Below are 14,748 nucleotides of genomic sequence, written 5' to 3'. Positions count from 1 at the left end.
CTGTACAATTAATTATTACAATCCACAATTACAAAATCGGCACAAGATTAATACTAATTTTGGAGTTGTTTAAATTTATACATTTGCACCTTTTTAAAAATTTAAAATAACTAATAAATGTCTCATTCAAAAGGAACTTACATAATTGTAGTGTTTCAAGAATTTTATATTTTACGTGTTTTTTACGTTTAAACATAAAATGATCGTCCTACTGCACAGTGCACATGCTGCACTTCAACTTCAGGTTTTTGCCAACATAAATAAATAAATATAAATATGCATTATAAATTCTGTCTGGTATAAAAGGAACTTACATAATTATAGTGTTTCTATTTTTTTTAATTGGTCTTAATATTAAATGTGTAAACATTTTCTTGTTTTGTACCAAGAAATACTATATATGATTGTCCTACTAGCACAAGTTTCACTCCAACTTCAAGTTTTTGCCAACATAAATAAATAAATAAATTCTGTTTGGTCCAAAAGGAACTTAGATAATTATATTGTTTCTATTTTTTTTAATTAGTTAATTATTAAATTACAATAAAATTATAATTATTATATAGAATAGAATATATATATTTTTTTATTTATATTTTTATTATATATAAAATAAATTAGATTGGTTGGCAACCAGCTCAGGGTGTACCCCGCCTACTGCCCAAAGCCAGCTGAGATAGGCTCCAGCACCCCCCGCGGGCCTGGTGAGGAAGAAGCGGTCAAGAAAATGGATGGATGGATAAAATAAATTATAAATTATAATTATTATTCATTTATTTTTAAATGCTTCAACATTTTGTTGTTTAGTACCAAAAAATAAATAATGTTTTGAATAATCGTGATTTCAATTATTGCCAAAATAATTGTGATTATTATTTTTCCCACTTTTGTAGTCATTTGAAAGTGATAGGCTGGGAAAAAAAATAGTACCATCGTTACAACCAATAGAAAATAGTCAAAATCACAGTCTTGTCACATGGTACATATACAAAAGTATGAAGTACATCATCTTTGTAGTTGTGTTGAAGATGACAGACAGAATGAAGTAACTTGAATTTGTTGATGATCACATAATGCTGAATAGACCTTAAGTACGCCGTAAAACAAGACGAGCTTGAAGACGTTACCAAACATCTTTAAAGGCACAGAGAACACTTCAGAGCCCACTTGAATGCGAGCCCTGCTCAAACGATATTCCTCCAAACATCACTTGACATTTGAAATTACACTCAAGTACTTGAGGCGGTGCTCATTTTTAAATGCAATCAATTCAAATACCCTTGAATCGAACCGAACGGTATTTAAATTGTACTTTTCATACATTAAAAATTCAACAGATGTTGGAAATATCAACAAATACATATAACAAAAAAAATAACAACCCTCCCATCCACACCGAGTGGTGCCACGGCCCACAACCACTGGGTGCCGCCACAGAGATCCCCGCAACTCGGGTGGTCTGTCAACATTGTTCCACCCCCCACCCACCATTCACCCTGGGTAGGGAAATCTGCAGGATGACATCCCCCTTTACTTCACAGCGTCGAGGCTTCCATGAGGAGACAATGGAGGTCAACTTGTCGCACAATTTCCAATGCTAATCTAAAAATAAGGATTTGCACAGTATATTGAGGTTGTGGTATGTTTATGTGTAATAAATAATGAGACCATAGTCACTTGTGTACAACTGCTGTACATGATTAAAGTACATAAAGGTAAAAAATATTCGGCAAATACCCTGAAAGTAATTTGTAGATGTTCCTGACTTAAAGTGTATTGCATATACTATATTACTCAATGAAATCCTCTCCTTACTTTTCAGTGTCCCTCAACTATTGGAGACGAGAAGGCGTACAATCCGTTCCTGCGCATCAACTGTGCAGATCTCCACCGGGCGCTGGGACTCCAGCGGCTGGAGGACGAGGACTGGGCTCAGTTCCGGGCTCGCGTGCTGGGGGAGCTCCGCAAACGCAAAGACCAGTACAACAGAAGATAATTCATAAGAGCTGACGTCAGACAGAGGATGTAAGCCATGCTGACTAAAGATAGGCGGAGCTTTGCGGTGGAATTTTTTTTTTTTTTCCGCATCGACTGGCATCATTATCACAATATCATTATTTAATAATACAAGCAATTGTCACATTTCCACAAGTGTATTGTTTATGAACATGTCACTTTGCACACATGTACAGTATGTATACAATGTAGGTACAACCAGATTAGCCTGTAGAATGTTCTGTTTACCTAGAAAAGTTCTATTGCACTGTATGTTTCCTGCACAACCTTTCTTAGTCATCAAACAAACAAATGATCTTCCTCTTATCCCTAAGCTTTTGCTATACTGCATGAGGTACATTTCAGATACATGTGGCTTTAGTATTAGTTACTTACTGTATATTAGTATTCGCCACAGGACTGATCAAATCCTAGTGTTTTTTTCTTTTTTTTTTTTAAATGTTCTTTACAAGTCAAATTTAGATGATTGCATTAATTTAATGAGAAAATGTTTATAATTGCCAACATTTCACTAATAAGCAATTGAAAATGAGTGATGGGCCTCAGCACTTCTCATGCATTTGACTGTATTGTGAGCGACCTGAAATTTTATAAGAGTAATTCAATTAGATTTTTTCTTGGAGCTGTAAAATGTATATGGTACATGTTTTGAAATGAGGTTAAGGAAAAGTGATTGACGTTTGCACTCGACTTGCATTGTCAAAAATGTTTGGGAAGAACCTTTTGAATTTATTGTATGGTTCATTATTGTACTGTGATACAAATGCCTGTGTATAATAAGCACAGTATCTTGCACATTAAACATTTCAGTTGACTCCTTCATGAAGATAATGTAATGCGGCGCGTATCTGTGGGGATGGGAAAGAACAAACCTGGAAGATATGAAAGCTCTTTTCGATTCTTAGTTTCTGCCGTAGCTAGAAGTTAAAACCAAAGCAGAATGTCCCCTGGTGACTGTTGACTAAAATGTTATTCTGGTTGTTTGATGCTGTTGCACATCTGATTTGCATATGTTTGAGTTCAGAACACTACCGCACGGGAAACAGTTTGACTTTAGGTTATGTTTTAATGAGGAAATATTCAAGTAAACTTTTCCATTTGGAAGTGTGTTGAAGCTGCTTTTTTTTGTGAGCTTTTTTAGCCTGTCAGCTCAGCTGACTTTTTTTTTCTTTTCTCTCCACTTCAGCTCCACTCAACATAAATAACAAATAGGAGATATCCTGCAAAGATGTGAAATGGCAATGCTACAAGAACAATATAATATATAATGATACTGTTGTACAACTTAAACCACTAGAATGAGCATTGCAGCAATAAAACACTTTTAAATTTGATATTGGGCTGGAATAATCCCGGTGCAGATGAATACATACGTGATTGAATTAGTCGCTGCGTGGGCTTGGAACCATGTTGAAAATAATCAAATGTCCTTTTGATTAATCATATAAAACTTCAATTTAAGGGACTGTGTCCTATCGGTACATTTTAAATCAGAAAGTAAGATTTTGGCCCACATCAATACTCGTCTCAAACATCTCATCCATCCAATAACTACAATATAAGAGTTTTTATTGTTTTTATTTTTATTTTTTTTATCACTCCAATCCAAAGTTCCGCTCCATGTTTTACACGTGATGCTACGTCACTTTTGTATGCGGAAGTAGACATCAGTGGAGTAGTACCAGCGTACATTCGCCACTGTTTTGGGGCAAAAATCAAATCCCAGCTTGCGGCTCAAAATGCTGAAAGCGGTTATTTTAATAGGGGGGCCACAGAAAGGTGAGAATAACTCATTTCCTTGTCTCTAGAGTTTGTCAGTGATTTGTCATTTACGGGGAGTTGAAATGCTAAAGCTAAAACTCAATGTTTCCGTAGGTAGTGAGGTTATATTTAGCTGACGTGGCGCGACGCAAGCAACTATAATATCTACATTTAAATGTTAATTTTATGACGACTCCAGGTACACTACACCAGTTGTTTTATTTGATAATGTGTGAGTTTAAATAATAACTGGTATCAGTAATACGAGGCACCTGTTTGTTTGCTTTACTGCAATTAACAACGATTATACGATTAAAATACCCAGAATATAATACAGTTAGTAAAAACAACCAGCGATACAATATACAATTTAATAAAGTAACGATATAATATAATTAAGGCGTGGTTTATTTTATTTTTAACATTTAGTTTGTCAGTAATTTCATTTTACCTATCCCATTCCCTATTGATGGCCATTTTAATGGGAAAATGTATCATGTTAGACAAGTTCAGTTTCTAAACCTGCGTTATTTTGTCCCAGTGCTGAAAATTTAACTCAATATTTAACACATTTTTACCTCGACAATTAAAATCTTTCTCAGGTGTGCTAAAATGTCTGCTGCATGCTTTTTTTTTGTGTGTGTCAAAAACACCCCAAGGAATCACCCCAGAAGAATCATAACTGTAACCACTGTTAAATAGCAATACGGAAGGGCTCTGTCACAAATTGACACTTTTTCAGAATTAGGCAGATCAGGAAAGATTTCCTTGGTGGTTTAATTTATCATTTGATCGTTGGGTATAGCACTCCAGAGACCAAACTTTTTACATGCAAGCCAATCATTTAATTATGTGTGATATGTTCCTTTGCAGGCACAAGGTTTAGGCCACTCTCATTTGAAGTTCCCAAACCTTTGTTTCCAGTAGCTGGTGTACCCATGCTGCAGCATCACATCGAAGCATGTGCCAAGGTGATGTCATTGCCAAATTTATGGCAAATTGTAGTAATTCTTGTAACAGTTAACACATTTGTGTTTTTTTCCCCTAAAAGTTACCAAATATGAAGGAGATCCTGCTCATCGGGTTTTACCAACCTAATGAAGAGCTGACCAGATTCCTTTTTAATGCTCAGCAAGAGTTTAAAATTTCCATCAGGTAAACAGGAATTACAACAACAGTTGTTAAACTAATTTAATAACTCCAAAAGCAACAGATAATATTGAACAAGGATGGTGGGGATTGGCAACTTGTCAGTCTTCAAACTAAAGTTTTTGAAGAGAGCACGTAAAATAAAGTCTCTGTCTCAACATGATGGCATTCTCTTATTCACTCAACTCAACTTTATTTATAAAGCACTGTAAGAACAGGCATTGCTGTAGACAAAGTGCTGTACATAAACATAAATATCGGTTGTGCAGTAAAGAATAAGGTAACAAAACAAGAACAAAGAAAACATTTTGAAGTGCGTATACAAGTTTTTTGTTGTTGTTTTTTTTTTTTACAAATACATTTTACATAAGTAAATTAATAAGAAGTAGGCGAGTGAATAAAGAAATAAATAAGTAGACTAAACATCAAATTCATATACACCACAAAACACCAAAAACAAGTCCCATGGTGCGCCAAAAGCCAAAGAATGTGTTTTAAGACTTGTTTTAAAAGAGGTGCTGCCTTGCATTTGTATTGGTACTATAGCTACCTCGTTACGTTATTTGTGTCGTTTATAAAGAACAGCAAACTGGAGAAATAGAGGCCAATGCTAGAGAGCATAGACACAAATAAGAAACAGCGACAAAAGATGGGATTCGAACCCACGTGCAGTGCTCAATGGATCATTTGTCCTTCAGCTTCTCACAACAGGCATACTAACCGCAGCTTGGCTTTTCCTGTGCACTGCAGGTATTTGCAGGAATATGCAGCCCTGGGTACTGGAGGGGGCATCTATCACTTCAGAGATCAAATCATCGCCGGTGGCCCCCAGGCTTTCTTTGTTCTTAATGCCGACGTGTGCGCAGCCTTCCCTCTGACAGAGATGCTCAGCTTCCAGAAAGAACACGGAGAACCAAACAGCTTTGTTATACTCGGAACAACAGTGAGTTATCGAGATTGACGGTTGTTTGTCTTTCATTGAACTTTTTTCATATTATGTAATATTGTCGAGTTCCTTGTATTGTATTTGTCTTTGGTTATTCTGAAAGCTTTCAAGCTTCTATATTCACACTGTCGTTTCCATCCTCAGGCAAATAGAAAACAATCCCTGAATTATGGCTGTATAGTTGCAAATGAGGAAACAAATGAGGTGTGTACTTTATTTCCATACATACTTTCCCACTCATCACTGTTTTTGCTCAAAACCATAAACAGGTCCTCTGTTTTGCTCATTAGGTGTTGCATTACGTGGAAAAGCCGAGCACATTTGTGAGCGACATAATCAACTGTGGCATCTACCTGTTTAATCCTGAGATCTTCCAGCACATTGGAACCGTCTTCCAGAAGAATCAACAAGACATGCTGCAGTGAGTTGCGGAAATACCTGTCGGGGATCCGTGCGTGTGGGCGTGCGTGCACTTTATGATGTTGGTTGTCTTCATTTGTCTCTTTTTCCCTTCCTTCCCTCCCCTCTTATGATTTTGTGTTCACCCACACAATCACCAGTTTTCCATATGATGGGTAAGTTGGTACATGTCAACTGCACGGTGTGGTTATAGAGCACTAATAGTTTGGTGTGAGTTACCTAGCAACAATGGCTGAGTTTGCGTAGGATGCTTTGTGATTTGTTGCCCATGCCCTTCTTTCTCTGCCCAATTTTTTTTTTGGGTGCAACAAAACGGAATACTGTACAGTTAAGTCATCCATTAGACAAAAAACATTGAGCAACAGAGGGAGACAGAATGAGAAGTCTGACAGTTCGTCCAAAAACGGTGCCCCGGTTCGAGGGAAGAAGGGGGGGGGGGGGGGGGGGGGCGGTTTTGCTTTGGCTTGGCCTTGACAACCACCAGATTCAGAAATTTTCAACAGGTTTAACAGCTTATGATTTGTTGGCATTTTTCAAGCAGATTCAGGAGTGAAAAATGCTCAAACTTGCCCCGATGATGAATATGTGTAACCCGCGTACGATGTATGTAACACATGATAGACTCATGATGCGTTAATTAGCTGGCTCTCACATGGAAAAATTCAGCAGCTCACATGTAAGCATGCGGTGATTGTCATTTGTTTTTTTTTTTTTTTGTTTTTTTTTTGTTTTTCCTTTTTCCGCACTTTGTACTACTGCACTGTGGAGTTGGCAAATATTTGCATGAGGACATCCTGTACACGGGCAAACTATAACTTGGTTCTGGAACCTGAGAAAGTCAACGTTTGTTTTGAATGTGGTGCTGGGAAACCCCCCCAAAAAACTTCCTTTTCAGTCTCTGCCTAAACAAATCGTCATAATCAAATGGGGGAAAAAAACACAAGGGATGTAACAATATCTAAACATCACGATACAATATTATCACCATATGATCATTATCACAATATTGTGGGGAGTTTGGCGATATTTAAAAAAGGTCACATTATTATAAGAAAAATGAGCTCATACTTAAAAAATAGCACAATCTTGTGCTTTTGTACGTGACAGCAATGTTTCTTCTTCTTCTTCTTCTTCTTCTTCTTCTTCTTCTTCTTCTTCTTCTTCTTCTTCTTCTTCTTCTTGTTCTTGTTCTTGTTCTTGTTCTTGTTCTTCTTGTTATTGTTATTGTTATTGTTCTTCTTCTTCTTGTTATTGTTATGTTATGTTATGTTGTTAATGCACGCACACATTGAGCTGCTCCACATATTGACTTGCTTCACAGGCATATTACGTTCCCCTTCATTTAGCAATTAGTGTAGCTTTCAACATAGAAAGGCCAAAACATCCCTAATGAAAATTAAATTGCACTAAAGAAACTAGCCACCAGAGGGTGCTAGAGCTGCCCAAATGGAAATCAACCTGACTTTTTGAACAGAATGTGTCGCATTTAAATATCGTGAACATGACGACGTCGATATTGTGGCAGTTTTAATATCACGATATCGCGCTTATCGTTACATCTCTAAAAAAAACATGGGGTATTTTTTGGAGTTTTGAGTTTACACTTTCTTTTTTTTTGTGCTCGATGTTGTACCCCAAGGTCTTAAAGCCTTTCAAATAATACTCAAGCCACACTGCATACTTAATTAAACAGGCTCCAATCCACCTAAATAAGGATTATCACTGAATCAGCACAATTTCTGATCATAGAACTTGGAAGTAATGAAAGTCGATGCAGGGCAAAATCTCCCAGGGATGACTTTGCCTCGAACCATGCCTCCCCTTTTGGTAAATCTCCCATTATGGGCGGAATCCTTAAACATGTTCCTTTCATCAATATTTAACACTCTGTTTCATCTCTCGGCTCTCACAATACACTTTTAGAGAGATACTGATTAGTATGGAGAGCCATCCACTCAAGGTTTTGATCAAATGTAGGATCGGCTTTAGTTTGAACCCCGAGTTGACAAGTGATGCGTTTTAACTCTAATCGTGCTTGCGTTCACTTCTGAGTGCTGCTTTGGAGAGCGTTTGATGAGTTTTTGTTTGGATTTTCAGGTTATCGTCCAAGTGACTGCATATATAACACATCAAATTTAGATGGAAAAACTCTTTTAAAAAGATGTCATGCAAGATTTTTGGATAATTTTATTATACACTGTATTGTATCGACTAGTGGACAACGATAGATAGACCGATGGATAGGAATCAGACGATATTTGGCATTTTTGCCAAAAATGGGGATCGACTGAAATGTCTTAATTTGCCCATCAGTGATCGGCTCCACGAAATGTGATATTACACGTTATATTTAATGTTTATCAGTGATTTTTTTTTTTTGAAGATTTTTTTCAGGTTTAAATACTATTGTAATTATTACCAATTTTTTTTTTTAATTACATAAAATTTTTAATCACTACCAATTTTTTTTCCTGATTGGATAAATTGTTTAGCTAGCAGGAAGCACATCCTAATAATCAACTAGTGCTGGGCGATACTGCCAAAAAATAAAATCAATATATATTTTTTTTAGTCATTCAGGACGATTATGATTTTAATCGATTTTCTAATAAACCCAACAAACGTTTATTTCAAGGTTTAATTTGTTCAAAAATAATTCCTGTGCAAAATGTTCAGACAACAGTAAATGTATACTTATTCTAAATCAGTGTTAATATAAACTCAATTTCATGATTTAGCCAATTTCCAACGATTCAGTTTTTAAAATGACGAATTAATTTGATTTATTGCCCAACCCTAGAATCAACTAATCATAATTGATTACTACTTACTTTGTAGAGGTATTTTTGTCAAAAGTGCACAGCAACTTCCGTCTTGAGATCTGAGGAATAAAGTCAAGTTTTTGTCCTTGGCAGGGAGGAAACGAACAATGGCTGGCACAGAGCAGAAGCCATCAGGCTGGAGCAGGACATTTTCACCGCCCTTGCTGGACAGGGCAAACTCTACGTTTACAAAACACTTCGATTCTGGAGCCAGATAAAATCAGCAGGGTGAGTGAAAAAGATGAACGCCATCTTTGTCTAACACCGAGCTTGTCGGTTTCTAGTATTTGTTACGGCACTTTTCAACACCACTGACTTTGAATCTGACTGGTAAAATGCGTTTGATATGATTCCGATTTACCCCCCCTCAGGTCTGCAATTTATGCAAGCCGATTGTACCTCAACCAGTATAACAAAACGCATCCTGAAAGGCTGGCCTCAAATAAAGTAGGAGGCCCTAAAATAAGTGGTACGGCTCACCTCTCTGTTGCATCACTGCTTTCAAACATTGCACCGACCCAAGCGCTTTAAAATGGCCTGTTTTGTTCTCTAGGTAATGTCTATATTCATCCTACTGCCAACATTGACCCCACTGCTGTGGTAAGCATCATTCCACATTATTATTATATGAATGTACAAACACTCCATGTTGAGGACAGATTGAACTAAACTATGTGCTCGGTTTTCACCATCCAGTTGGGTCCTAATGTCTCCATTGGTACTGGAGTTACTATTGGTGCTGGGGTTAGAGTGCGTGAATCCATTATCTTGCATGGAGCAACCCTGCAGGTAAGCCCTTAAAGCCAGTTTGATGTCATTAAAAAAAAACATTTTTTTTTATCTGTTTGAAGTAGGTGTGCCAAAATTATTGTTAATTTTGAGTTAATTTAAGGGTCCTATCACACCAGAATTTTATTTATTTTTTATAACACGCAACTCATGACCGCCCCTTACTTGGCATGGAAAGCATGTAATCGGGGAATTCCAGTCGCAACGCAGCAGACAGGTCCACGTCAAAATTCTGCAGTGATATATTGAATAATAATGCATACATTTGTGGAGACTGGGGTCAAGTTGCAGTTTACATTTTTAAAAATGTGCAGAATTTCACAAATTACTTCATGTTAAAGCTTAGATAGCTCTTAACACATTCACTGCCAGCCCTGCAAAAATGCATTATTTGACGTCTTTTTCCGTCAATGGCAGTCAATGAGTTAAGATGAGATGTAACCAAAATTGACGGATTTTTAAGCAAAATCTGCCTTAAAAAAAGAAAAAAGGAGAAAAGGTTGCTGCAATATAATCACAAAATATATTGGCACATTGTGTTTAACACATTCACTGCCAGCCCAGCAAAAATGCATTATTTGACGTCTTTTTCCGTCAATGGCAGTCAATGAGTTAATATGAAAAGAAAAATGCACTGAGCCGTCTAGCCGTCTTACAAATACAATTACGCCATCTAGTGGCAGAAAAATGACCAACACAAATCAGTAACACACTCGTTTTTTAATTTATTTATTTTTTTTACAGTGCAGAACATCTTTTTAATCAATCCATCCATTTTACTGACCCCTTATTCTTCACAAGGGTCACGGGGGCTGCTGGAGCCTTTCTCAGCTGGCTTTGGGCAGTAATCTTTTTAATTGTAAACTCAATTTTATGATTCTGAAATGACTGTATCAATGACTAAAAGATACAGATTTCTATTAGTTTAACATTTTTCCCACTTTTATGTTAACAAGAGTATGACAACTTAGGGAAAAAAAATTATTGTATATTTATAACAGATAAAATATGCGATTAATTGTGAGTTAACTATTGAAGTCATGCGATTAATTGCGATTAAAATTTTTAATCACCCGACACCCCTCGTCATAAGATTATGAGAGAGAAAATTTGTGTTATCACATTACATTTGAGTAATTCTGATCAGAGACTATTGTTGCATATGTTACACTATGCAAATGACATTTCTTCAGGCATTTTTTTTTTCAGCTCATTGTAATTGGGATTTTGTTTTCAAATATTGTCTGTATGTGAAACCTTTCAAAACAGCAATGCTAGATCATTTCCATGTACATAAAGAGACCCGCCGTTATAACACAAACCCTGTTTAAACTTGCCTTGATTTGACAATCAGCGTTGACAACTTTGCACTGCCTTGTCATCGTTATGTAACTGACTTTCCGCACGAAGCAAAAACACTTGTCACAAGTGTGGCGAACACAAACGCAAGCAAGCAGCAGCTCGTGGCAGGCCAGCAACGAAGAACGTCCCTTTTCACACAATAACAAAAAGTGCCGAAGAGCAAAGACAAGAATAATATATTTGGAATGAACAAGCACAGCAGAGAATAACACTTACTGTAAATGAAGACACAAGCAAACAGGGGAGCTATATAGACTAATGACGGGACACGATCGCTTTTAGGACATGAGGGAGCCCTGCAGACGAGACCAGGTAGAAGTAATTACGGACAATGATGAGCACAAGAGAGACCTTCACAGGAAAAAAAAAAAAAAAAAAAAAAAGACACTAATATAGAACTCACCACAAGGCAAAATAAAGTCCAGTAGAAACTACTGTCTTTGAGTGAAATTTGCAAGCTGCTATAATTTCCCCGATCCTTTAGAATTGAATTGAATTATATTTATGTCTATATTTTCCCTCCAGGACCATTGCTGTGTCCTCCACAGCATCGTCGGATGGGATAGCACGATTGGCAAATGGTCACGGGTCGAAGGAACTCCCAGTGACCCGAATCCCAATGACCCGTACGCAAAGATTGACAGCGAGACCCTCTTCAGGGAAGGAAAACTCACGCCATCCATTACTATTCTTGGTAATATTTCCTCATTTTTGATTGGTTTCACATTGTTTGTATTTTACTGGTCATTATAATTCCACACATTTTTTTTTTTATATCCTCCCGCAGGTTGTAACGTGTCCATTCCCAGAGAGGTGATAATCCTCAACTCGATTGTCCTGCCACACAAAGACCTCAACCGCAGCTTCAAGAACCAAATTATTCTCTAAGCTAATCTTCTGCACGCCGTATTTCCTCACGGTGTCAAGTGGTGAGGGATCCACACTTACAACACCTTTGAGTTACTGTATATAAGATGTCAGGAGTGAAGATATGGGACATTCATTAGGCGTTTTTGAAAGATAGATTTTTTTATGTGTTTGTCCTCAAGGCTTTCTGCATCATTGGCTGTCGGCGGCATTAAAGAAAGCGCAATCATACATGTTGATTCACCTTGAAAAGTGCCGTCAGAGGCCAAAGTTATTAACTTTACCAAACTGTTAAATTACCGGCAGCACTAGAGTAATATATTTGGTGGATGTTAATACGATGTAAAAAAAAGAGTTTTATAGTTGAGCACATTATGTTCCCCCCCAAGGACAAACCTGCGAGAACGGTAATTGTAAGCGTATAAAAATTACTGACTGTAGGTAAAAATTAGAGGTGATTATTTGTGTGGCGCTTTGATTAAAACCTTTTAGTGTATTATTTGTGAGTAAAAAACTTGACTAGCAGCAAAATAAATCAGTGACTTGATATTGAAATTGCAATCAAGTAACGCAGTTTATTTATTAATTTTTTTCCCCCGTGTGTGCATAGCAGGGGGCCCATAAAATCAACAGCACATGGTCCAATTGAACATTTGCAATCACTCGAGGAACTGTACCCATTGACGGATTGGCCATATTAGCATTTACTTAATAAGCTCTTCAGCCTTCATGATCACTTCTGCACTTTAGTTTCAATTATGGCGACATTAGGGAGAAAATGTAAATTGAGATAGCGGAGCTTGTAAATTCAAAAATTGCCTTAGTGCATCGAAAGGGGATTCGGTGAGACTTGCACGTACACTTTTAGTGAAATGTGCTTCTTGTGAGGGCCAAGGTTACAAAGAAATGATGTGCTCTTTTTGTGAGTATCCTCCCCCCACTCCCCTCACCCCCGACACTAAATGTATTTTTCTTCTTGACAATGGAAATGCTAACAGTAATTTCAAGGAAGGACAACCCGTCAAACACAATCACTTCAGAACCTTGCAGGTGGAAGTGTCTCAAAGGCGGCGTCACTGAAGGCTCGGCTAGCTTGTGTGCATTTGGAGCATCCGTCCATTTTCGATAGCACTCGTCCTCAATGGGGTCGCGGGCGAGCTGGAACCTGAATCACATTAGCATGTAAAATAAACATAGCGACTGAAGGCCTCGTTATACTTCTGAGCCCTGATGAGAATTGCATAGCAATGAAAATAACTGAAGATCTCCAAAATGTTTGTGTTTAAATTGTAAATATACCATATATGATCCAAAAATAATATATTTTTTCAAACTAACCTGACAACATTGATGATTTAATTCTGAATTTAAAAACAATGCGCTGACAGTGCAGTTTATTTTCCTTCCTTCTTTTTTTTTTTTGTAACCTGTAAAAAAAAATAAATAAAAAAAAATTATTAAGCAATGCAATAACATTATCTTGAGCCTCGTAATAGCCACTCGGCACAGCAAAAACACACAAGCTTTTTCCTGACGTGACAATCTTAAAGGGATACTTGACTCGAGCCATTTTGCCGCAGTAAAAAGCTCATTTTGTCCAGAATTAATTTGATAACTTCATTATTTTCCATGTGCAATTGGGTTTTGGCACAATCTTGTGGCATTTCAACAAAAGTACATTGCAGGTTTTTCAGCAAATAGTTGAGTATTGCTTGTAAAGAAAGTATGGTTGAATTTGTGAGTAGGGAACCGCGAGTAGGCCTCCCGCCTAAAATGGAAATGTTACAAATTACTTGTTTAATGTACTATTAAGGAATGGTCGATGTAAAATAAAATATGTTGGAATGTAATCTGCTTAGTATATTTGTAACATGTATGTTATTTCTTCCCGATCCAGACAATACATCTCAATGTATTCCTCAATCTGCATGAATGAGAGGCAGTACTGAGTGAAAATTAAATTATATGTATTTTACTTTTTTTTTTTTAATTAATCTATGAAGGTAGCATGTGGTGGATGAGTGGTTAGCACGTCGGCCTCTCCCAGTACTGGGGACGCAAGATCGAGTCAGGGCTTTCCTGGGTGGAGTTTGCATGTTCTCCCCATGCCCGCGTGGGTTTTCTCTGGGTACTCCGGTCTCCTCCCGCATTCCAAAGACGTACATGGAAGGTTAATTGGGCGCTCTGAATTGTCCCTAGGCGTGATTGTGTGAGTATGAGTGGTTGTTCGTCTCTGTGTGCCCTGCGATTGGCTGGCGACCAGTCCAGGGTGTACCCCGCTTTCTGCCTGAAGCCAGCTGGGATAGGCTCCAGCAGCCCTGCGATCCTTGTGAGGAGCAAGCGGTCAAGAAAATGGATGGATGGATGAAGGTAGCATGATTTTTCAATATTCAATCTCACAGTTCTGATGTTCAGGTCGAATCTTTTGTGTAGTTGTTTGCATGCTCTTCCCGTCCTTGCTAGAGTTTTCGACGGGTGTTTCTTCCACATCCTAAAAACATGCATGATATGTTCATTGCAGATTCTAGATTGTTTTTATGGTGTGAATAGAATATGAGTATGAGTCTGCATGTGGTGACGTGACTCGTGTGTGTTTCTCTTCCGACTTGGGCTCTG

General features: G+C 37.5%; 2 protein-coding genes across 3 annotated transcripts in view; both read left to right on the top strand.

Annotated features, from left to right (window-relative positions):
* pnkd (PNKD metallo-beta-lactamase domain containing) overlaps positions 1–3,125 on the top strand; it is a 12,045-nt gene extending 8,920 nt beyond the window's left edge. For both annotated transcript variants that reach the window (XM_077536030.1, XM_077536029.1), the window contains one exon: positions 1,823–3,125. In XM_077536030.1, the coding sequence (XP_077392156.1) occupies positions 1,823–1,996 (174 nt within the window). In that variant the 3' untranslated portion in view covers positions 1,997–3,125. The remainder of the gene's footprint in view (positions 1–1,822) is intronic.
* Positions 3,126–3,648: 523 nt separating this feature from the next.
* Positions 3,649–13,982, top strand: gmppaa (GDP-mannose pyrophosphorylase Aa). Its single transcript, XM_077537493.1, has 12 exons — positions 3,649–3,795; positions 4,651–4,748; positions 4,829–4,932; positions 5,677–5,869; positions 6,017–6,076; positions 6,163–6,293; positions 9,208–9,342; positions 9,486–9,583; positions 9,668–9,714; positions 9,811–9,903; positions 11,791–11,959; positions 12,053–13,982. The coding sequence occupies exons 1-12, from the start codon at positions 3,756–3,758 to the stop codon at positions 12,151–12,153; spliced, it is 1,269 nt and encodes a 422-aa protein (XP_077393619.1). The 5' UTR covers positions 3,649–3,755; the 3' UTR covers positions 12,154–13,982.
* Positions 13,983–14,748: the final 766 nt, after the last annotated feature.

This window comes from Festucalex cinctus, chromosome 11, assembly GCF_051991245.1.
Source record: "Festucalex cinctus isolate MCC-2025b chromosome 11, RoL_Fcin_1.0, whole genome shotgun sequence".
Taxonomy (NCBI): Eukaryota; Metazoa; Chordata; class Actinopteri; order Syngnathiformes; family Syngnathidae; genus Festucalex; species Festucalex cinctus.
Note: the sequence above shows the minus strand (reverse complement) of the source record. Positions and strands in the feature narration are given on the sequence as shown.